Here is a 23009-nt window from a genome sequence, read left to right on the forward strand (position 1 = left end):
TCGTCTGTATGCGTGATATGCAGCCACTTTTTCACCTCCTCGTGTTCTTGATCTTTGCCCTATTGGTTCTTCCTTCACTGCGACGAGTGTGAAATTTCGCCATTAAAAAAACGTTCAGGAACATCTGCGCGATCTTAAGCCACCAGGCATAGCTAACCATTGTTATTTTATTTTTCATTTTTAATACAAGCGTCATCCACCTTGTACGGGAGGTTTGACAACATCAAAAGCTGATATCGCTTATATTAATTTCTTTCTTCGTCGTTGGCTGGCATCTACCTACTGGACCGCGGTAATACGCGGCAAGGACTGTACCAAAATTTACTTTTACTATTTCGGGGGGATGGCCAGAAGGGTCGAGTTTAGCTATCCCTACGCAAATCATGCCTAGCGTAATTTTACGCCGCTCCTGCTTAGGTCAGTACAGGGCAGAGGATGTATTATTTAGCTTAATATGGGTAAACACAGCAAAGCGGGCTGCAACTTAGCTTCGCGAGAAGCAAGCTGGACGGGCCCACCTGCGTTGCCACCGGTCACGATGACCGTCTTTCCGCTCATCGTGGTGGTGCCGCGGTAGACGCGCTTGCTGTAGAGCACATACGCCTTGAGACACAAGCCCGCCACGACCAACACCAGCGCAGCCCTGATGAACCAGGTGATCGCAAGGGCGTCGTCTTCAAGGCCGCCTCCGTTGTCCAGTCTCATGTCTGCGCCCGGGCTGCGACAGACGCGCTCTGTCACCAACTTGAAACAACAGACAGACAGACAGACGGACAGACGGACAGACGGACAGACGGACAGACAGACAGACAGACAGACAGACAGACAGACAGACAGACAGACAGACAGACAGACAGACAGACAGACGGACGGACGGACGGACGGACGGACGGACGGACGGACGGACGGACGGACAGACAGACAGACAGACAGACAGATAGATAGATAGATAGATAGATAGATAGATAGATAGATAGATAGATAGATAGATAGATAGATAGATAGATAGATAGATAGATAGATAGATAGATAGATGTGGATGGGCGGGCGGACGGATGGGTGAGCTGGTGGGCTTCTCAGCAGCACATATTGTTCACATTTTCGCTCTAGAAGAAGTTGTGTCAGAAAGTGGTGGATACAACTAGCAATGTAGTTTACGAATCATATACTAGATAAACGAGGTGGAGTGATGAAATTAGAACATTTGCAGGCGCATGTTAGAATCAGCTAGCGCAAGACAGGGGTAATTAATAGCCGAGGTAGGAAATATTTCAGTAACGCGAACCCATGATTTCAGGAGGCGAGCGTGACCACCAACATAACGCTCTCTCCACTTGCCCCCGTCTAGCCTCCGAAAGCAAAACTCCTTCCCTGCGTACTCCCATACCAGAGCCGGAGGATCGCGCGACGCACACATCACGGGTCCCACCTTCATTTTTTTTTTCTCTCGCTTTTTTGCTTCGCGGCGCACTTTCGCGGACAGTACGAGCTATTGCGTTTGTCTCGTGTCACACAGTGCATGATTTTTTGCGCTGTGCACAAGAACACCTGACTAGCGGTATAAGTCAGTGCTACACGAACAGCGAGACAGACGCAAGTGGATCACAAAGCGCGATCGTGCGCTGGAACACGGTAGAAAAGGACATAATTTCGCTCTCTGCGCGCGCGTCTGCACGGCATGGGAACAAGCAGGCGAAACGGAATTACATCTCTCTTGCTACGGTGCGAAGTAAAACAAAGACACGCAGACATTCGGTTTGTAGGTTGTATTATTTCTCTAAACTTTGATTCGTCAATTGGAGCAGCAGATTAAACAAATAACTGATGTTGCGTTGAATAATGCTCAAAGTCGCGTGCCACTATGAGCTACTTCACAGCTCTACCATGTGCGTACGTAGGCCCACTCGTACAATATCGACCCTTTTCGCGGCGACACCGTGGTCGCTGCCATGTTTGATCACGTGGTGACGCGGCGTCCATTCCTTGCCTCAATTGCCTCCGTTGCTTCCGTGGTTACAATGGATGTGTATGACCCCGGTGCGGTTTAGCAAACCTCTGTTTCGGGAGATGTCATAGACGATGACTGGGTGGACGACACGAAGCTTAAGCAACAGCTTCAGAGAACATGCAAAAGCGCTTTCGGAGCTGATTAAACTATGTCCAAATGGCGCGAGCAGCGTATATAATGCTTGTTCTGAAAGCGGGGCTAAATATAAATTCCAAGCTATCCAAACTTTCGGCTCATGAATTTAATCAGTATTAGTGTTTTACGGTTCGTTCTTTATTTGGCAAATATTTTGAAGCAGGCGCTTGTCACGTTTCTGACTCAGTAATGCTCCTCGGTGAAGTCACTACTTAATTATTTTCTGCCTAATCACTCGCGGGTGTGCTCAGTTTCGATTGATTTACTCTTGCTGTGTACAAGGCTTCAAACTTAGCCATGTTGTACATTGCATAATACCTTGTAGCAAAGGCGTGTTATCGCTAAGTAACTCGCTTACTCTTGTGGACCGTCACGAAGCATCCAGCTTCGGCCATTCGTGCGCTATCGGCGTAGTCCGTCATTTCTTGTGCGTATACAGTGTGCATATGTTGAAGTGTGCCCCCATTTGATTATCCTTGAAACGCTGTTGATAGAATGGGCCTAAGTTTCCGTGCCAGTTGGGATAGACGTGTGCATAGATACTGTGCGCGAAATTTACTATGACAGGAAGCGGTGCGCTACTCCCTTTGTCATTGTTTAACCAGATGTACTCACTCTTGCCGACGTTCCAGAGCTGAAGCCCTTCCTTTGAAGGTTAGCAATACGACGCTGGCGGTCAGCAAATTTCTGTGTCCTCGAGGAAGGCCGCACATCTCAAGGTACCAGTAACACGTACGGATAGCTGCAGCAGCGGTCCGCGAACTTGGACACAGATTCACTCCATTCCTTAATGTACCAGTAACAATTTTTGGGACAAACTGGAGTCTCAAAGGCGGGCGAAATGTTGTGAATCCCTAGACCCCGGAAAAACCTCTCTCTCACATATGGAGAATCATGAGAGGCCTAAGTGTACTTCCCGAACAACGCGTGCCATTCAAAGCCCTGGCGCTTTTCCAATGCCGAGAGGACATCGAGGTAGCGCAATATTTCAGCAGGAAGATCGCAGGTCAATCAATGTACACAGCCTCCCTTTGTACTGATAGCATCATGCCGCATTCACAGGATTCACGCATGGAACTGCCTTTCACCAACGAGGAGGTCAATGCGTCTCTTGCTTAGTGTAATCGGTCGTCGTTGCCTGGACCAGATGGCATATGGTACTGCATCTTGTGCCATCTGGGTGACCAAGCACGAAATGCGCTGCTGGAGGAAGAGGAGGAGGAAGACGAAATAAAGAGAGAAGGTAGGGATGTTAACCAACAGTGTGTCTCTGGTTGGCTACCCTACTCTGAGGGATGGCGGAATGGGAACGTTCCTCAAGAATGGAAGACGAGTCGTCTGCTACCACTCCCTAAACCTGGCAGGCCACCACTAGAGCTCACGTCATAACGGCCCATAGCGCTGGCTAGTTGCGTAGGGAAGGTGATGGAACGCATGATCCTTGCCAGATAGGAATGGTACCTGGAACGCTATAAAGTTTATCCAAGCGCTATGGCCGGTTTTCGACGTCTCCCTTGCTTTAAATCCGCGTATATGGCGAACAAAGTCTCCAGATTTCACCTGAGAAAGGCGCGCTGGCCGCGTTTACGCGGAAGCCAATGACGTCCTATGCCATATTCATCAATAGAAAAAATATATGTTACGACAGGACGCACACATTCTTAGGGGTGTTCATTGAACGAGACCTCAGCTGGAGTCCCCACATGCCCCGGCTGAAGAAACGCCAAATGGCTATTTCACGCCTTTCCAAATTTCTAGGGGCATAAAAGTGGGGTACGTCAGTCCACGCGATGTTACAACTCTACAGGACGCTGTTTCTCAGGTATTGCTCAGTACGGTTTACCTGTACTGAGCAATACCTGCAGAAGTAACATCCCCACAATCGAAAGAGCACAGGCGCCGGCACTCGGTGTTTGTCTTGGATTACCGCGTTGCACGTCAACAGCGTAGACAATTGCGATAGCTCACGATTACCCAGTCACAACTCATATGACATTGGAAGTGCTCATAGCCCACATCGGGCACATTGCCCGCGCCCATTTCCACCACTTTGCCGCGCTGCCGAAAGACCGGCCCAGTGCCTCTTTTCGCCAGGAGATATCGGCGTTCAGTGACCACCTCCCTAGAGATTATACTCCTGCCGAGAGGCTCCTGGCACCTCCGTGGTGTTTGGCTCTCCCACAAGTTCGACTCTAAGTACCGGAAATTCGAAAGAAAGCACAACTTTCGTCGCCAGCTCTCAAGCATGCTGCACGAAATATGCATGGACCATCTCCAAATTTACACTGATGGCTCTACAACTGTGGATCTAGAGGAGCTGTGATCTTTCCCGAAAATGGCGTGACCATTCAGTTTAAAACATCTCGCCGGACAACGTCGATTTCTGAGGAGCTTGCTGCACTTCGCAGCGCACTTCGCATGATGCATGAAGATCTACCACGAAGATGGAGTACATTCACCGATGCGAAGGCAGCCCTGCATTGTTTGCTATTCGCTCTACGTCGTGGACCACAAGACCCACTTGTGATTGCAATAAGGCAGCTGTATCACCAGCTGGCAGAGAAAGGACATGACATCACTTTTCAGTGGCTCTCAAGCCACTGCGACATCAAGGGCAACGAAAACGCCGATGAAGCTGCTAGGAGGGCTCACTAAGAAGGAACCCATCCCCCCTATCAAGAATTAACGCAGCAACAAACTTCGCAAACTAGCACGTGATGCTAAACGATCCATGTGGAACACCCCAGGTTTCCGACATACTCGACTTCACCGCCTTGACCCATCCGTCCGACCACGCATTCCATCTGGACTATCTCGAATCGACACAACCATTCTCAGCCGACTATGGCTAGGAGTGTCTTTCACAAATCCATCTGCTTGCCGCAGTGAATGACTGACAGTGCTGCCGCTGATAGTTGGGGGCAGCGAGGAAACACTCGAACATATTCTCCGTTATTGTCCTCGCTACAGCTCCCTGAGACAGTCGCTCGTGACGGCGTTGGCATGTTTCGATTACCGGCAGCTTTCTCAGCAGACGATCTTGGAGTTCCGGCTGATGCGACCTTCACACCAGAAGGCGGTGAAAGCGCTACTGAGGTTTCTCTGGTCAAGCGACTTGATTGAACGACTGTGACACTCCTGCATTCCTTTCTCTCTGCGTGCGTGCGTGCGTTCGTGCGTGTGTGTGTGTGTGTGTCTGTGGGGAGGGGGGGGGGTGTTCCTCTCCCACTGTTTTCAGATATTTCTGTCTCCCCTTACCCCTTCCCCAGGGCACGGTAGGAAGCTGGATATCTATCTTCCGGTTAACCTCCATGCCTTTCTCATCTCTTTTACAGCTCTCTCTCTCACACACAATTATTGCAGCCAAATACTGCCCACGCTTTCAATCCACATTATTCAATCCAGCATGATTGGAGCGCAGTGCGTCAGCGAAAATTCAGTTGCGTTTCCGGAACGTAACGGAACTTAACATGACTCCCATTTTCACCAAACGTAGACTTGGTGTAACATACAGTTTTCTCACGACCTGCCATGGTTGCTTAATGGCTACGGTGTTTGACTGCTAATTAAGAACGAGGTTGCGGGATCGAATCCCGGCTATGGCGGCTGCATTTCCATGGCGGCGAAAGGCGAAAGCACCCGTGTACTTAGATATAGGTGCCCGTTAAAGAAGCCCGGGTGGTCGAAATTTCAGGAGTCCTCCACTACGGCGTGGCTCGTAATCAGGTCGTGGTTTTCGCATGTAAAACCCCATACTTTAATTTTTTACAGTTAACTCATGACATTGTTAAGCATAAATGATAACGGCTGTATGATATTTACAAACACTTACGTGAGAATTCCTATCAAAGGCACTTTTGAATTAACAAGCATTTCTCTTCGCACGCAGATTTGGCATAACCTTTCGCCATCTTCGTTATATTTTATATATAATTATGGGGTTTTGCGTGCCAAAACCACTTTATGATTATGAGGCACGCCGTAGTGGAGGACTCCGGAAATGTCGACCACCTGGGGATCTTTAACGTGCACCTAAATCTAAGTACACGGGTGTTTTCGCATTTCGCTCCCATTCGATACCGCGACCTCGTGCTCAGCAGCCCAACACCATAACCACTGAGCAACCAGGGCGGGTTTCGTTATATTTTATCTCGGTCGCATTCATAGTTCTGCCAGGAAAACAAATTCGGTGTGCTCGTAAAACACCTATAATGATCTGGAAAGCTTGAATTCCATACGTAGTTTATGGCAAAGGTCGCGAGCCACTTTGCCTACGCATCCCACTGATGATCTGGGCCTTACTTTCATGCACCAATCACGGACAAGGAGCCTCGTTCATTTCGCCAAGCTCACCGGGCAAGCGTCGTATAGCGCATAAAAATTGCAGAAAGAACAGGGGTTTCGAAATTACTTGGAACGTTACTAGTTGTGTCAGAAATTTTATAATCTTGGTAAACATTGCACGTGAAATGTCTTGCCTTTGTATTACATATGGGGTTTATGCAAGGCAGAGTTGTTTCGGGACATGAAAAACGTAGCCTATAACGGCAGCGTGACACTTTCCAACTGTTGCTGACGAAATTTATGGTAAAGGCTGTATTTGATTCACGCGTATTTATCTTCGCACACAATTTCACCAAAGGGATAAGCCCAATACTCCAAATTTTATCTTGGTGGCATCTGTTCAATGATATAACCCCAAGAACCCTTGGATACGTATATTAATGCGCAGGCCGTAATTAACCTAAGCAATTGGAATTTCGGCAACGCATAAACCATAACGTGCACTTTTTTTTTAGCGAAACATAAACTTTGTATAGCATAGCGTCACTTCGGGACACTAGGACACGGCGTTAGGTGGCCATATAGCGCTTTCGAACGCATGGTAAAAGAATTATTCGGAAAGGCTGTATTCGATTCACATGGATTGAACTTCGCACACAAATCTGCCGTAGCGTCGCACTCACATTTGCTAGATTTGCTGTCCGTGGAGTTTGTAGTTATGCCAGCGCAGTGGGCTAAGTTTCGCGGCGCTCGTAGAGCACACACTCATAACGCTTCGGGCCAATTTTATGCGTAATTTATTGCAAAAGCAACAACAATTGCACACGTTTTGAACCGCGTCTATATATTATCCATAATTATTTCGAGGAACCTAAATTTCTTTCGAGGAACCCGTATGAGTTCCCTTTGTAGCACATGGATACGTTTTGGTGGATGTCTCATTTCCCCTTATTAATTACCTCTCTACACCTTGCGGGTTTCTGCAGATCTATTACCTCAAACTTTTGCCTTGGCCTCGAGTTGTTGACAAATTCGACTTCGCCATGCCATCTGCTAGCCGCCTGGTTAGCTCAGATGGTAGAGCGGCTGCCCCAGAAAGGCGGTGGTCCCGGGTTCAAGACCCGGACCAGGACGAATTTTTCTTCAACTGCAATGTTTTTGTTTCGAGGAACCCGTAAGGGTTTCCTTTGTATCACTTAGCTGCGTTTGGGTGAACGTCTCATTTCCTCTTATTAATATTATCCGTAATGTGCCTCTTATTTTCAGCAAATATAAATAAGGTGCCTTGTTTAGTTTATCGAGGACACCGGATAAATTAGCTACGAACTCCTAAAGGGTCGTAAAAGAAACAAAAGAGGAGGGTTCAGTAATTATTTTCAACGCTTATATTTAAGCCAGGAACGTGAACACATCGCAAAAAAAAACCTTCACATTTCCCGCAATTTCATCTTGTTTGAAGTTGTAATGTGCTGTTCTTTTTGGACTCTGGGGAAATTGCGATTAGTGGTAGCATGACCCGTTGTGTATAATGCTTGAACACGTAATTTTCTGCAAATGCGATAAATACCCTACAGTGACTAAACATTTATCACTCGTCACTCACAACGTGCTTCCTATTCAACGAAATGTGAACACCGTTCCTTGCGCATTTCCCTGATGGGACCAGAGAAGAGGAACTACATTATTCGTAGAAAGCATGCAAGTTGGAAGACACTGGCCGAGACCGCCTTCAGCACAGAAGGCTTTGAAAGCCTTGTCGCGCGTCGTGCGGAGGAGCGGTCCAAGAGGCAGACTTTAGGCAGTGCCGTATGCTCGTTTCCTTTTTCTCTTTTATCTTTGCTCTTCCTTCCTTGTTTACTTTTATTTCTTTTTTTTTGTAATATCTCCTTTTTATTATCTTCTACTCCCGTTACCCCCTTTGCCCAGCGCAGGGCAGCCAGCTGGTGTGAGAACTGGCTAGCCTCGCTGGCTTTCCGTCAACTTCTCCTCAATTATTTTTAGATCAAATAAATCAAATATTTTTAAATCAAATAATGAAAATACAGGTGACATAATTGCTGTACGCGTCAATTATAAAGTGGTTCTTATTGCATATATGAAACCTCCGTCATTATTGGTCCTTTAAGTAAAGCGACGAACGACCTCAAACGTTTCTTACAACGCCCCTGAATGGTGAATCTTTTATAGAACGCTTGTACCTTTGTCCCTGCTTTTTCACTTTGTTTCCCTGCATTTCTAGGAGCTGCGCTGCTCCCTCCTTGCGGCAATGGATGAATAGATCTCCGAGGACCTTCCCGTTGCGCAGCCGTCAGGTCGGATAACGTCCAGGAAACGTGGAAGCACGCCACGCGATACAGACAGCGAGGTCACTCAGTTATGATCGGACAACTATGACTATTCTTTTTTATAAGTATTTCTTGCCATCAACTAACTGCCTTTGCTTATAATAAGGTCAGTATCATGATTGCCTCATAGTTTCTCTTACGAACAGTTCTGTCGTGACAGGTTTTTGTGAGTACGGTCGCACATGACTCTATCGGGAAGGAATGGTGCATTGGGAACTGGGGAATGCAGATTGGTCTAATTGCAGAAAGCCGCACTGCAGTGGTTTTCTCGAGATATAATGCTTATTACAGCATTCTTACTCTGTAGCAAGCATGTGACGCCCCCTCAGGCATAATGTTGGTTCGCCGCCAGGCTCGGTGGACTGCTAAGCTCGGCAGGCAACATTGCTCACCGCACCGCAATAAACGCCGACGAGCACGGCTGCTCGCCGGTCAGTCATCGTTCGTCACCACCACGCTGCAAAGCGTCCATCTAACGGAGGGTGCCTCGAGCCCTCCCTTGTTCACGTGGCGTGCATGTGAGTATGCATTACCCGTTAGCGAGCGCCTATGCTCAGACAATCTAATGTTCAGGCAACGACCTGTTTGGCCGATATAGACGTGACCGCAGGAAAATGCAAGCTCGTAAACAACTCCCATTCTACAGTACACAAACGGGGAAGTATGCTTAACAGTACAGCCTTTTTCAGCATGAGTGGAGGCAGCTTGTGCACTTTCCCATCAATCTTACCACAAATTTTGATCATCTTGTCAGGGGCAGAAAAAACAACCTTTACATCAAACCTGCCTGCTCCATTCCTGAGGCTGTGTGATAGCTTATGTACATATGGAATTACAACCAGTTTTTTTCTTCTTGACGGCCGGCTCTGGATTGTTCATTCTTCAGGGTGGTCCTAATTTTACACGCTTAACAAGCTTCTGTACGGTCATGCGGATAGCATCCTCTTGTAAACCTGCCGCTCTCAAACGCACCAGTTGTTTTAAGAGACTCTCAGAAGTCTGGTGAAAACACGATTTCAAAAGTGCGGAAAATCGAAGCGAAAAAGCAATGGAATTTTTTACCACCTTGGGTTGTGCGGAGTGAAAATTTAAAATTGTTTTTTCTGACCTTCCAGCACACATCCGTATCAGTTAAGTAAACCTCTTACTTGGGCTAGTTGGTTCATGCTTGAATGAGTAAAATCAAGGCGCAAGAGACCAGGGGACTGAAAGAGGACCCAGACGGCAGGACCGGCGCCACTCACAACCAAGTTTATTTCCGCCACAAGCCTGCCTCATGTACGTCAACAAGCCGAATCACACACGAAACGTTAGAAGTACAATACAGCAATACATCGACTACTCAGGAATCATATCTGGCACAAAAGATTGAAGGAGCAACGTACCAAGCGCACGTGGAGCAGCACGGGAAGCAATTAATCGAACACAGTCTTTACCAAGCCAACGGGGAGAAAAAACGAGACACAAAAAGTACCGTCTACGCTTCACTATCAACTATCCAATACATAACCCCATTCAAACGCCTAAGGCCCAGTCAGTGATAAAACCCGCACGACTATGGGAATAATGACCAACGAGCAACACGGAAAAACATGAAGAAAGGGCGTCTTAGTACAGCGTCTGCGTCAAAACAAAAATCTCTAGCAGTCACTCACCTATAAAATTGATAAAACATGTGCTCGCGCGAAAAATAAACCATGTGACAAACAATAAGATGGACAGAACAGTTGAACATTAAACGTTCTAAAAAACACCGTCTGCGTTAAAAAGAACAAAAACGAAAAAAAGGAGAAAAACCTGTAAGAGCCACTAGAAAATCTTTCATCAGTTAGTTTGAGCCTCGTATCTAAAAATTGTAGCTCGTTCTTATCTGGCACTTCATGTGCAAAATCTAACCCTGAGCCACATTTGTCGAATACCTGAAGTAGATTATGGACCATTTGTCGGAAATTAGTGCTCCTCACAAAGATTAGAAAATCATCAGCACTTTGATTGTTCGGTCATCTAGGTTACTTTCTATATTTCTATCAACCCTATCCAGGAAAACGTTCGTTATTACAGGAGCAACCTTGGAGCCAATGCAAATGCCAGATTTTTTGTGGGTATATATTTCCTTTCCATTCAACAAAGCATGAAGCTAAGTAAGAAGAGAGAATCTCGAGAAAACTGCTGACACATATACCACAGCTGCTAGAAAATTTGAGCTCATCGTTGTCCTCGGTGACACACAGTTTAACGCTCATCATTAGTTCGTCATGTTATAGTACAGGTCTTGAACATCGATGCTAAAAATTTTACAATCACCAGGATTAGATTAAATGAGGAGGCTGATGAGATCATCCGAGATTTTTTACCGCAGAAGGATCTCTGGTCACCAATGATCAGAGCCCGCTAAAGTTGAGGAGCGCGCACTGTCGCTGCTCCACAGCCACACCCTTGAGCAGCCAGCTTCATCAGAAAAAAAGGCAAAAAGTCTGAAATTGGATATTTCCTTCCCAGCACGGACCCACAAACCTCACTATCAATTCCGAGCAATAGTCACGGAAAAGGATACATGGCAGCGGGTTGTCTCGGGTTACTTACAAAGGCATTTGCAATCATTGGTAATCAGAGATCCTTTCGTGGTAAAAAACTCGGATGATCTCATCAGCTTCCTCTTTCAATCTAATACTGGTGACTGTAATATTTTTAGCATCGATGTTCCAAAACCTGTACTATAACACTCCACATGAGGGACTAATGATAAGCGTTAAACTGTGTATCACCGAGGACAATGATGACATCAAATTTTCTAGCAGCTGTGGTATATCTGTGAGCAGTTTTCTCGAAATTCTCTCTTTTTACTTGGCTTTAACCATTGTTGAATGGAAAGAAAATTTATGCCAATAAAAATCTGGCATTTACATTGGTTCCAAGGTTGCTCCAGTAATAACATTTTCCTACGTATGGTTGATAGAAATATAGAAAGTAACTTAGATGACCGAACAATCAAAGTGCTAAGGTATGTTGATGATTTTCTGATATTTGTGAGGAGCATTAATTTCCAACAAATGCTTCATAATCTACTTCAATTATTCCACAAATGTGGCTCAGGGTTAGATTATACACATGAAGTGCCGGATAAGATCAAGCTACAATATTTAGATACTAGGCACAGACTAACTGATACGCATGTGTGCTGGATGTATTGCCCAAGGTCAGAAAAAACAATTTTAAATTTTCACTCCGCACATTCCAAGGTGGTAAAAAATGGCATTGCCTTATTGATTCTAATTTGCGCACTTTCTAAATCGTGTTTTCACCAGCCTTCTGAGAGTTTCATAAAGCAAATGAAGCGTTGAAAGCGGCAGGTTTTCAAGAGGTTGCTATCCGCATGACCGTACAGAAGCTTGTTAAGCGTGTAAAATTAGGAGCACCCACAAGAATGAACAATCCAGAGACTGCCGACAAGAACAAAAAACTGGTTGTAATTCCACATGTACATAAGCTATCACACAGCCTCAGGAATGTAGCAGGCAGGTTTGATGCAAAGGTTGTTTTTTTCTGCCCCTAACAAGATGAACAAAATTTGTGGTAAGATTGATGGGAAAGTGCCCAGGCTGCCTCCACTCATGCTGAAAAAGGCTGTACTGTTAAGCAAACTTCCCCGTTTGTGCACTGTAGAATGGGAGTTGTTTACGAGCTTCCATTTTCCTGCGGTCACGTCTATATCGGCCAAACAGGTCGTTGCCTGAACATTAGATTGTCTGAGCATAGGCGCTCGCTAACGGGTAATGCCTACTCACATGTCCCGCGGCATTGCTCTGAGCATGAGTGCACTCCAATCTATGAAAACACGACACTACTTTGCGCGCCAGGAAATCAGACCACGAGGGAGATTATTGAGGCCTACAATGTCAAGGAACAAGGGTCGCGTTGTGTAAGCATGCCATCGTTAAATTTGCATGACAGTGAATTTCAATTCTTAAACCACCTCATACTGTAGCATAAGATTACAGGGTTTTGCGTGTTCTACCTGCGCACTGGTAATAAGGCCATCGATGTGAGAGCACGAATCTATGGGTTACGTACAAAATTTGTGTATGCCTTCGCATAAAGTTAGTTGTGATTTCAGCGCTGCCCTGTGTGTTCCGTCCGTCATATTGCGCTGCCCCTTCAATATGTTATTCACATTTCTGCTAGTAAAGGTACTCCCCTCATTTGTATAGGAAATTTACCCTGGGTTGGGCCCCTCCCCGAAAAAAACTTCTGGGTAGTGCCTGTCTGCGCATAATCGAATGACCGGCATTGTACGTATACCCACGGTTTGCGGTGATGGTAACACCAGTCGGCGATTGACCATCCGTTGTGCTGCGTTTGGTCGCATCGTACTGCTTTTCTGCAAACGTCTGAGCTTACTCTGTCTTATGTTGTTTCTGCGCAGCGCTGAGATCAGCCAAAAAAAATTCTGAATGGAAAACATTAGAACCGCTAACACCGACGTAGCCCACAGGATGTGTCCACCAGAGTTACCATTGCGTCTTTCATGAACAGTGGCCAATAATAACGAAATTAATATTCATAATAATAACTAGTCTCAACAGGCATGCACTGTCTGGAATACGCTTGCTTCAGCAATCTTTTGCTTTTTGTTTGCGTAGCTGTGATTGCGAGAGCAATCGTACAACTTCGTTAGGTTGGCATAGCTGAAATTTTGTACGCATCTGTATCGCAGTCGGGGTACTTGCTGGACATTATGGCCGGCCGTGGTGCTGAATTTTAACACGCCTGTCTTTAGGGTTGCGATATTGTTCTTGCCAAACAGTGTCATGCACGTTTCTTGGAATAACTAAACTTTTGGGCGACTTGTTGGACTGCTGATTGCTTACACGTGGTCAGATGCCTGTATGGTGGTGACATCAAGACTATTCTTCGGCTGTCTGTGACGAATGAAACGTTTGCGCCGACTTAATTGCTCGTTCGCACTTGGTCGTATGTTTTAGCATGTAACAGTGAAAACTTTTCTCAGTTGACTGTTTCTTCGTCGCTAAAACCTCGGTATGTGTGCTGCTGGCATTTTGTTTGCGTAACCGCGATTGCCAAAGTAATCGTAAAACTGCGTGCGTTCGGAATACCGGAACTTTTGTTCGCGGTTGTATCGCGTACTGAGAATTTCCTGCCCGTGATAACCGGTCGCGCTGCTCAATTTACCCACGCGTGTATTTAAGGCTGGTAATGTTCTTGAATAGCGTGTCGTGCACGTTGTCGTAATAACGAAACATTTGGGCGATTTGTTAGACTCCTGCTTATTTACACGTCAACGGATGCATATTACTATGGTGTTAAGGTCAACTTCAAGTCTCAGCTCTGTAACGATTAAACGTGTACGCTGATTAGCGCGTTCGCATGTGGTCGCATTTTTTTAATTATGAAAGATTGTCAGAGTTTACTTGGTCACGTGTCGCTAAGCGTGTCGCTTAAGCTTCGTCTGCCATTGGCGTTTTGCTTGCGTAACGATCGCGATAGCAATCGTAAAAACTGCGTCAGAATGAATTAAGTGCATTTTTCTTGCTTTTTTATTTGAAAACTCTGAATGTCATGGAGGGCGTTGCAAAGAGGAGTGGGATTGTATACAATAAATAGAAATCTTAGTTTTGAAGCATGATGGAACAGTTTGTCGTTCTCCTCGGAATTAAGGAATAAACATGCAGGTTTGTACGCGAATTGGGACGTGGAATGCAGATGTAGGTATCTGTATCGCGATCGGAGACGTTGCTTCAAGTGATCGTTAATTACCTGGCCGCACTGCTGAACTTCACCACGCTTGTCTTTACGGCTGATATATTAACAGTGCCTGCAGACCGGCTAGATGGTGCACTGCAGATCGGCGCAAAATAATCATCTGAGGGCTATTAGCGGAGGTGGGACAAATTTGGCTGATCCTTGCGCCAACTGCACAGCGTGAGTCGCGACTCAGTGACATAAGAATCCTAGGCAAAGGTCGCGATAAGACTGCGCGTGAACTATTGGAAGCATTTTATATCAGTAAAAGGGAGATGAATGTGTGAGCGATACGTCTGGAAGCTCTTCAGTGCAGAACTCGAGTTTCTTGAACGTGTGTTGTAGTTTTAATGATTTGGGTTACCTTGTCACTATGTTTTTTCTATTGTTGCTATGCACTGCGCATGCCATCTTTTCCGCATATATTTGCTGGCGCGGCTGCAAATAAAATAGATTTAAGTTAGCCTGTGTCTTTCTCGGCTGTTCGTGTGTGTCGTCCTGTGCGCTATTTTTCCATCGATCTGGGCTGGTATGTTCGTGCCAAACAGTGCGAGGCACATGTTTCGAAATAACAGAACTTTTGGGCAACTTGTTAGGCTGCTGCCTATTTGTATGTGGTCGGATGCATGCTATTATGATGGTAGTAGGATGAAGCTTGGGTCCAAGGTTCCTGTAACGATCGAAGCACTTAAGCTAATAAGCCTATAGCTCACTCGCACGTGGTCGTATTGTTTAGTATGAGTAATGAGAAACGTTTGTCTACCTTTGTTGACAGCTAAACTTGTGTCACGTGCCCACCCTAACTGAATAACCGCGTCGCTTTAGCTTCGTCTGTCGTTTGAGTTTTTTCGGTTGCGTAACCGCGAATGCGAGAGCCACCGTAAAACAGCGTACGGTTAAAATTACTAAACATTTGTGGGCATTTGTACCGCGATCGCAGCACTTGTTGCACGTGATAGTTGACCAGCCAAGCTGCTGAATTTTCCACGCGCTTCTGTCAAACAATGCCGTACAAATTCGTTTCTGGGAATAACGACTCTGTCCCACGCGCTTCTGTCAAACAATGCCGTACAAATTCCTTTCTGGGAATAACGACTCTGTTGGGGCGACTTGTTAACTGCTTCTTATTTACACCTTCCCGGTTGCATGCTAGTATGATGGTGAGGTCAAGCTTATTTCTCAACTGTCTGTTACGATCAAAACGTTTACGCTAATTACGGTACCTTAAACTGGGCTATTGCTCGTTCGCACGCTGTCATGTCTTGATTAATGGGGAACGCTTGTCTCTGTTGACTGTTAGTTAAAGTTCAGTCACGCCACTTCGTTAGTTAAACGTGACTTGGCCAGCTGTTTGAATTTCCTTTGCGTAATGGCGCGATTGCGAGAGCAGTCGTGAAACAACGTATGGTTCGTATGACTAAACTTGTGCAGGTATATTTGTATCGTGATCCGAGCGCTTTCTGCACGTGATGGAGGGCTGGCCGAGCTGCTGAATTCTTCCGTTACATCTAGGCCGGTATATTCCTCGTGCCAAAGAATGCCCCCCACTTGCTTTGGGGGAAATAACAAAACTTTTGGGCGATTGTGAAAGTGCTGCTTATTTACACATTCTCGGGTGCATGCTACTATGATGGCGAGGACAAGTTTATGTCTCAGCTGTCTGTAACAATCGAAACCTTTACGCGTCTTATTATGGTTGTTCCTTCGCACGTTGTCGTATATTTAGGACTGAAGTCCCGGCCACGGCACCCGCATTTCGATGGGGGGGGGGGGGGGGGAAATGCGAAAACAGCCGTGTAGTTGGATTTAGGTGCACGTTAACAACCGCAGGTGGTCCAAATTATTCCGGAGTCCCCCACTATGGTGTGCCTCATAATCAGATCGAGGTTTCGACACGTAAACCTCAATTATTCAATTGTTTAGTCTTGGAGAACGTTTGTCTCTGTTTACTGTAAAATAAATTTCTGTCAGGTGATTTACCGTGTCGCTTAAGCTTCGTCTATCGTTTGAGTTTTCTTTGCGTAACCGGGATTGTAAGAGCAATCGTGAAACCGCGGAACGGGCGAATAACGGAACTGTTGTAGGCATTGCTACGGCGGCCGCGTTCCGATGAGCGCGAAATGCGAAAACACCATGTGCTTAGATTTAGGTGCACGTTAAGGAACCCCAGTTGGTCCAAATTTCCGGAGTCCTCCATTACGGCGTGCCTCATAATCAGAAAGTGGTTTTGGCACGTAAAACTCCATAATTAAATTTCTTTATTGTAGGCATTCGTGTTTCAATGTCAGCACCTCTCACTCAGGGTGGTTGACCAGCCGTGCTGCTTCAGTTTTCTTTCCTCTCGCATTAGCCGTCATTTGGGCAAGCGTATGTGCTGACATGTGCGCTCGACACGCTGAACAAGATTACGAGACTGTTGCATCCCCATATCGTCATTGTATTCTTAGTGAAGCTATAGAGTTGACATTCGCCTGATTTTTTTTTTATTATTATTGCGACTGAAGTTGTAGGGACACTCCTGACGAAATTCCGCTGACGTGCACCACCATGGGTTGTGGCTTCGTGGGTGCTGTTCCGGCACAGCTGCAGTGTCGAAGGTCGCGTAAACTTGGCTGTGGAAACGCATTGTAGCGGGAAGCAGCGATCGCTTGTCGCTGCTGTCTCGCTTCATCACGCCAGCGTTTATGCAGCGTGTTTACCGTCCCTGAGGTGTGTCCATGTTTGCCTTTGCTCACGACACTGAGTTTGTTAATTTAACAAGGAAGCGAAGGTTTACTACTATATACACTGACGACAACACGTACAGCTGCCTAATTATAGCTGCTTGGTAATTTGTTGTCGCAATCGCTGCTTCGCTTTTCGGACGAAACTGCGACATTTTTTACTGTTACCAGCTCGCTTGATATAGCTATGCTGACGTAGACTAGGAGAACTTCTTTCATTTTTGTAGAGTTGAAATCATTACAACTTCTTCTCTGATAACTGTTAGTTCAAGTTTGTACAAAGCCACAAGGAAGCAAAGTTGTTTCAGAACCAGCAGATTGTTGGTAAAAGTGCAGGTTGTTAACATGCACATGGTGGATAGTAATTTTCGTACATATTTCTGTCCTACCAACACACACACACACACACATACACACATGTCCAACGAACATGCCCAAACAGACACATTAGTACATTTCTAACACGTTTCTATTGCACACTTTACAGCCATACTATGTTTCCGCCATCAGCCTGCTGTCCTCTTAGGTCGACATCATCCTTCGTTGATGATCAGCACAGAAACAAGCACACGGAAATCTGCTTTCTTAGTACCTCTCATCTTAACAGTGAATTTTCGTGTCTGCGACAGCAAGAACCGAACCTGCAGGATGACTATACTCGCGGACAAGTTGGCTATGAAGCGAAAGTTACGGGGGTGGAGCACATGACTGTATTCGTACGCAATGTAGTCCGGGCGCTCTCTGCACCGGTTTCGCTAACCTCGCACAACCTCTCTAGCCAACGCAGATACAATAACTCGGCATGAATCAGTGTTTATTCACCCGCGATATGTACCAAGTTCTGAACCGCGATCATCGTAGACTGCGTCGGAGCTTCGAAGCAGCCGTATGGCGGCGTCGGTTAGGACTTGAACGGGCGACATACGTGTTCTGTGGCGCCACCAACGCTGGCGTCGGTAGAGCCCGCGCAGCAGTCAGCTCACTCACTCGCTTGTGCATGCCGATGGTTGCGATTCCGATATGGGTTCGCTTCGTTTCTGCACAGAGGCTGCAAACACTTTTTTTGTGTGCGTTAACAGTCTTTTGTTGCTAAAATTGGTCAACAGCCTCTCAGGGGGTTGATTGGCGGGACGGCAAGCGATGAACACTCACCAGCAAAGAGTATTGTATGAAACTCTATGAGAGAAGACGCAGGCGCCATTTTCCCTTAGATGAATGAGCAAAACGTGCGACAGACTTGCGTGTGCGAAAACTCCAAAGAACTAACTAAAAATGCAATAAAATACCAATAGTTCACTGGTGAATGTTACGTATCGTTTCAAATTAAGTGCTGTGAAAAACAAAGAAGTATTGTTTTTTTATTTTCTACGTAAGAAAACGTGAACTGCGCGCCTACTACCAGCAGCGGTGAAAGAGGCGCGTATAGTTTCCGTAGCCTTCTATTCATAGCCAAGAAAAATTGTCCGCGAGTATAGCAAATTGTGTATTACATTCATGATCTCTTCTCTTCTGCAACCATGGATGAAAGGCTGCATTCAGCGTGAAGTAACTTATGGGCCGATGTGCCTGTGAACACGGGGTTAATTTTTGTCTCTGTGACCATTCACGCCAGTCCACAGAAATGCCCCACTAAATTTCTTAGTACATGTGAACTGCAATGTAATGTTCTGCAAGCCAGCCTGCTGCGAGTCTTGGTGAAATGTTTAGTCGCCAAGATACCTATGATTTCTTTTCACAAGTATTTGTATCTGCTGCCATGGAAGAAAAGCCACGCTCTGCCTCTGGTAACTTCAATTGACGTTGTCCGTGAATTTTTAGGCTGAACTTGTGTTTGTGTGTGGCCGCTGAAGCAAACCCACACAAATCCTCTGTTAGCTTTTGGTACACGAGAACTCATATAATGCATTTTTGTTTCAATGACTGCTGAAGCGAGCATGCTACAAGCCTCTATTAAATTGTGTAGTCGCCAAGGTACCTGTGATGGCTTCGGCAATATTTGGCTGAAACCACAGAAAGGTCGCTTTCAGCTTCTATTTACTTGCTTAGAGGCGATCGAGCCTGTGAACACTTACGGTGAATTTCTGTTTGTGACCACTCATGTACAGGAGGTATGTTGTAATTTCTATTGAAATCAGTTTGCTTTTGTGCCGAAGCAAGTGTCTTGTAACTGTTTTTGTACCTGTGAACTCAGCAGTAATGTTCGTGTTTGCAACTGCTTAAGTGATCCATTAGTAATTTTTCAAATGTCCAGTGTATCCACCAAATATTTAGTACTTTTACTCTGTGCGACCACAGAAGCAGGCCCGCAGAAAGTGGAGTAGCTTCCTTCGTGGCTATGACACCTGTGAACTTTCAAGCAAATATTGCATATATGTGCCTGCGAGCGCTGAAGCGAGCCAGCCCGCAGTATAGGCCACCTACTAACTTCCTTTGTACCCGCCGCCCTTGCGGAGGGCTTTTAATGTTCTTTTACTGCATTTGTACCCGCCGCCCTAGCAGAAGACTTTTAATGTTCTTTTACTGGCCGAGGTGCATCTGCAAAATATGATCTTAACTGGAATGGTCTCATCACTACACGAAAACGTCAATGTTTGCTCTGGTGACCTTTACCAGAACTTGTTACGGGTGCATAGCGCATTTGTTCTATAAATGCCATGGATGACCATACAGCAGCTGTTTCTGCCTATATATGACCACTGAACTAGTCTCAAATAATTTTGTTAATGCCAACTGTAGTGATGACATCCTTCAGATAACTCGTGTAAGTGTGTGTAGCTACTAAATATGACCTACAGAAAGGCTCCGGTAACTTAAGGTGGCTAACATATCTGAACTGTTCAGCAAATTTTGCATTGATATGCCTCCAACCAAGAATGTGAGCCCGCAGCAAGCCTCATGACAACTTCCGCAGTGCCCAACTGCAAATTTTTAAATTTTCTTGTTACCCAAAGTACATTTGTAAACAGTTTAATTCATGTGCACTTTTACTAACAACGGTGCACCATAAATAACTCCTAATGGCTGAATTGGTATGATGAAATTATTTAGTGTTATTTGTTTGAATTGATGTGCTTTACTGAAACTTGCTGAGTGCATTTGAGAGTTGAACTTGTGATCTTCCTGCAACTGTTTTATTGAAATAAATGCTGTATTTTTAATGAGATTGTCAAATAATTCAACAGCCTGCAGAACTTAGTTCTGTAGCTTTGTTCCTGTTAGCAAAAAAAGGTATAGCTTGTATGTCTATATGTTTTGATTTAATGCAGTTTTATCAAGTTGTATGTGATGTATTAGCTTACCATAGGAAAGAATTATGTGCACAATGCTTAGCTGCACTGCAGTATTCTTTAGCCTGCTTTGAGGCACGGTGGGATCTATTCCTGGCCTGTCTCCTGGTACTTCAGCTTTTGCATGACAAAAATGTTTGGTCGCCCTATTGGTCCGCTGGTCGCCTTATTGGTCCGATCTTCAAGGGCCGCTCAGTTGCTTTGAATGATTGCCCCACATGCCAACACGAAACCAGGTCAAGCTTTGTTAATGGTATGTGAAATGCAGCCGGCATGCTGCTCTGCTAGGGCACATCATGAGGAACATTCCTATTATGTTAATTCATAATCAATGTGGACGTCCTGTGGATATCCTAAATCCACCACCAAATGTCCCACAAACGTCCTTTAGACGATTGGTAACACAATGTGTCCCAGAAGTGTCCGAAATCCTGACAAAGATGTCCGTAGAACGAACTCGGGATTATGCAATCCTTATTTAAACATATCTTGGACGTCCGAATATCCCGCTATGACGTTCGTAGGACGTTTCTACGAACGTCAATTCGCGTGATGGGGCGATCACATGGACATCCAAGAATAATCCACAAACTTCTTACATGTGTCCTAGGGACTTTTGAATGTCCCGTTCCGTATCTCTGCTGGACATCTGTAGGGCGTTGGTGGTCGAATGAGAATTTTCGCTGCGCTAACCTGCAACTTTGTCACGCTGCTTTTCCGCTGTGTAGCCCCTAACACGACGTCACTCTCGCTCACGAAACAATCGCACGTGCACAGTCCCCTAGCACAATATACAAGAGCTGAATGCAGTTAGAGCTGCCATAGCGAAAATGAACCGAAACACAGCGGCAGGCAAAGACCGGATAACTAATCCCATGATTAGAAACCTAAGCGATGAGGCTTTACAGGCCTATACTACCTTAATAAATGAACATTGGCAACAGGGTACTATTCCAAGGGAGTGGATGCACGCTCAAATAGTTTTAATTCCCAAGCCTGGCAAGAAATTAGCAATTAGTAACCTTCGACCAATCTCCCTAATTTCCTGTCTGGGGAAACTATTTGAAAGAATAGTCAACTCTAGATTACAAAACTACTTGGAGGACAATGAAATCATTCCAGACACTATGTTTGGATCCAGACCCAAGCTCTCAACTCAAGACATCCTCCTACAGTTGAAGGAAGGATTCCTGACAAATATACCAAGATCAAGCGAACACGTTGTCAAAAGGAGCTTTTGATAACGTAAGCCACCAAGGAATACTCGATGGCCTGGCTGAAACAAACTGAGGAAAACGGATATACAACTATGTTCGCAGTTTTCTAAACCAACGAACCGCCGAGATTAAATTTGGCGCAGTAGAAATCAAGACTTTCAAGGCACCCAACAAGGGTACTCCCCAGGGCGCATTGATCTCGCCAACGCTATTTAATATGGCAATGATTGGCCCTGCAAGAAAACTACAAGCCCTCCCGGGTATCCAGCACGCCCTATACTCGGATGACATTACAGTCTGGAGTGCCACCGGGTCGCTACGTGAAAAAGAAGAACGATTACAAGCAGCTGCCTGTGAAATCGAGAAATACGTGCGAGCAAGAGGGCTGCAATGCGCGTCGGAGAAATCGGAGATTATGCGAGTCTGGAAAGGCAAAGGGAATCGTAACGTCCCGACGGACCCTGCCCTTAAATTGGAAATCAGACTTGGCAATGATGCAATACCTGAGAAGCCCACAATCCGGGTACTAGGCATGTGGCTACAATCAAATCAACGCTGTCAACACGGGCTTAACCTCATCAAGACGGCAACACAACAAGTCGCGAGACTGATAAAGCGGGTAGCCACGAAAAGGACGGGGATGAAGGAATCAGACACCCTCCGCCTAATCAGAAGTCTGGTGGTTAGCCGCTTCATTTACAGCTTGCCGTATTACCAGCTAACGAAAACAAAGAGGGATGCGATCAATTGGTGCTTAAGGAAAGCCTACAAGATCGCCCTACAAATTCCGCAGTGCGCCCCAAGCGAAAAACTCATGTCTCTAGGGATTCATAATACATTCGAGGAACTGGCAGAAGCTCAACTGATAACTCAAAGAAACAGACTCGCACAAACGACCACGGGTAGGAAACTCCTTGGCAGACTCGGGTATCACGAGCTCCTTGAAAAACACAACCAAACTAAACCCATCCCCACAATAATCAGAAACTGCATCAAAGTGGCGCCAATACCCAGAAATATAGACCCAACTCTACATGCAGGCAGAAGAGTAGCCAGAACTGCACACATTGAAAAAACGCACGGCGACAAACCGAACTCCCGCTTCGTGGATGCGGCAAGATACCCAGGCAGGCAGAAAAGAACGGTAGCTGCTGTCACTAACTACATGGGCAGAGAAATTATTAGCGCTTCCACTCACAGCACCACTATCGTGGAAGCAGAAGAAATCGCAATAGCCCTTGCTATCGAAG

At 45.8% G+C, this 23009-nt stretch overlaps 1 protein-coding gene and 1 non-coding gene across 5 annotated transcripts in view; one reads left to right on the top strand and one right to left on the bottom strand.

Annotated features, from left to right (window-relative positions):
* Nucleotides 1–23009, bottom strand: part of LOC135920894 (retinol dehydrogenase 12-like) — a 271490-nt gene that overhangs the window by 78705 nt on the left and 169776 nt on the right. For all 4 annotated transcript variants that reach the window (XM_065455154.1, XM_065455152.1, XM_070531485.1 and 1 more), the window contains one exon: nt 519–718. In XM_065455154.1, coding sequence (XP_065311226.1) covers nt 519–718 — 200 coding nt within the window. The remainder of the gene's footprint in view (nt 1–518; nt 719–23009) is intronic.
* TRNAS-AGA (transfer RNA serine (anticodon AGA)) lies at nt 7487–7561 on the top strand. The gene has a single exon. It is a non-coding gene; the product is annotated as a tRNA-Ser (tRNA).

Source organism: Dermacentor albipictus, chromosome 1, assembly GCF_038994185.2.
Source record: "Dermacentor albipictus isolate Rhodes 1998 colony chromosome 1, USDA_Dalb.pri_finalv2, whole genome shotgun sequence".
In the NCBI taxonomy this organism is placed as follows: Eukaryota; Metazoa; Arthropoda; class Arachnida; order Ixodida; family Ixodidae; genus Dermacentor; species Dermacentor albipictus.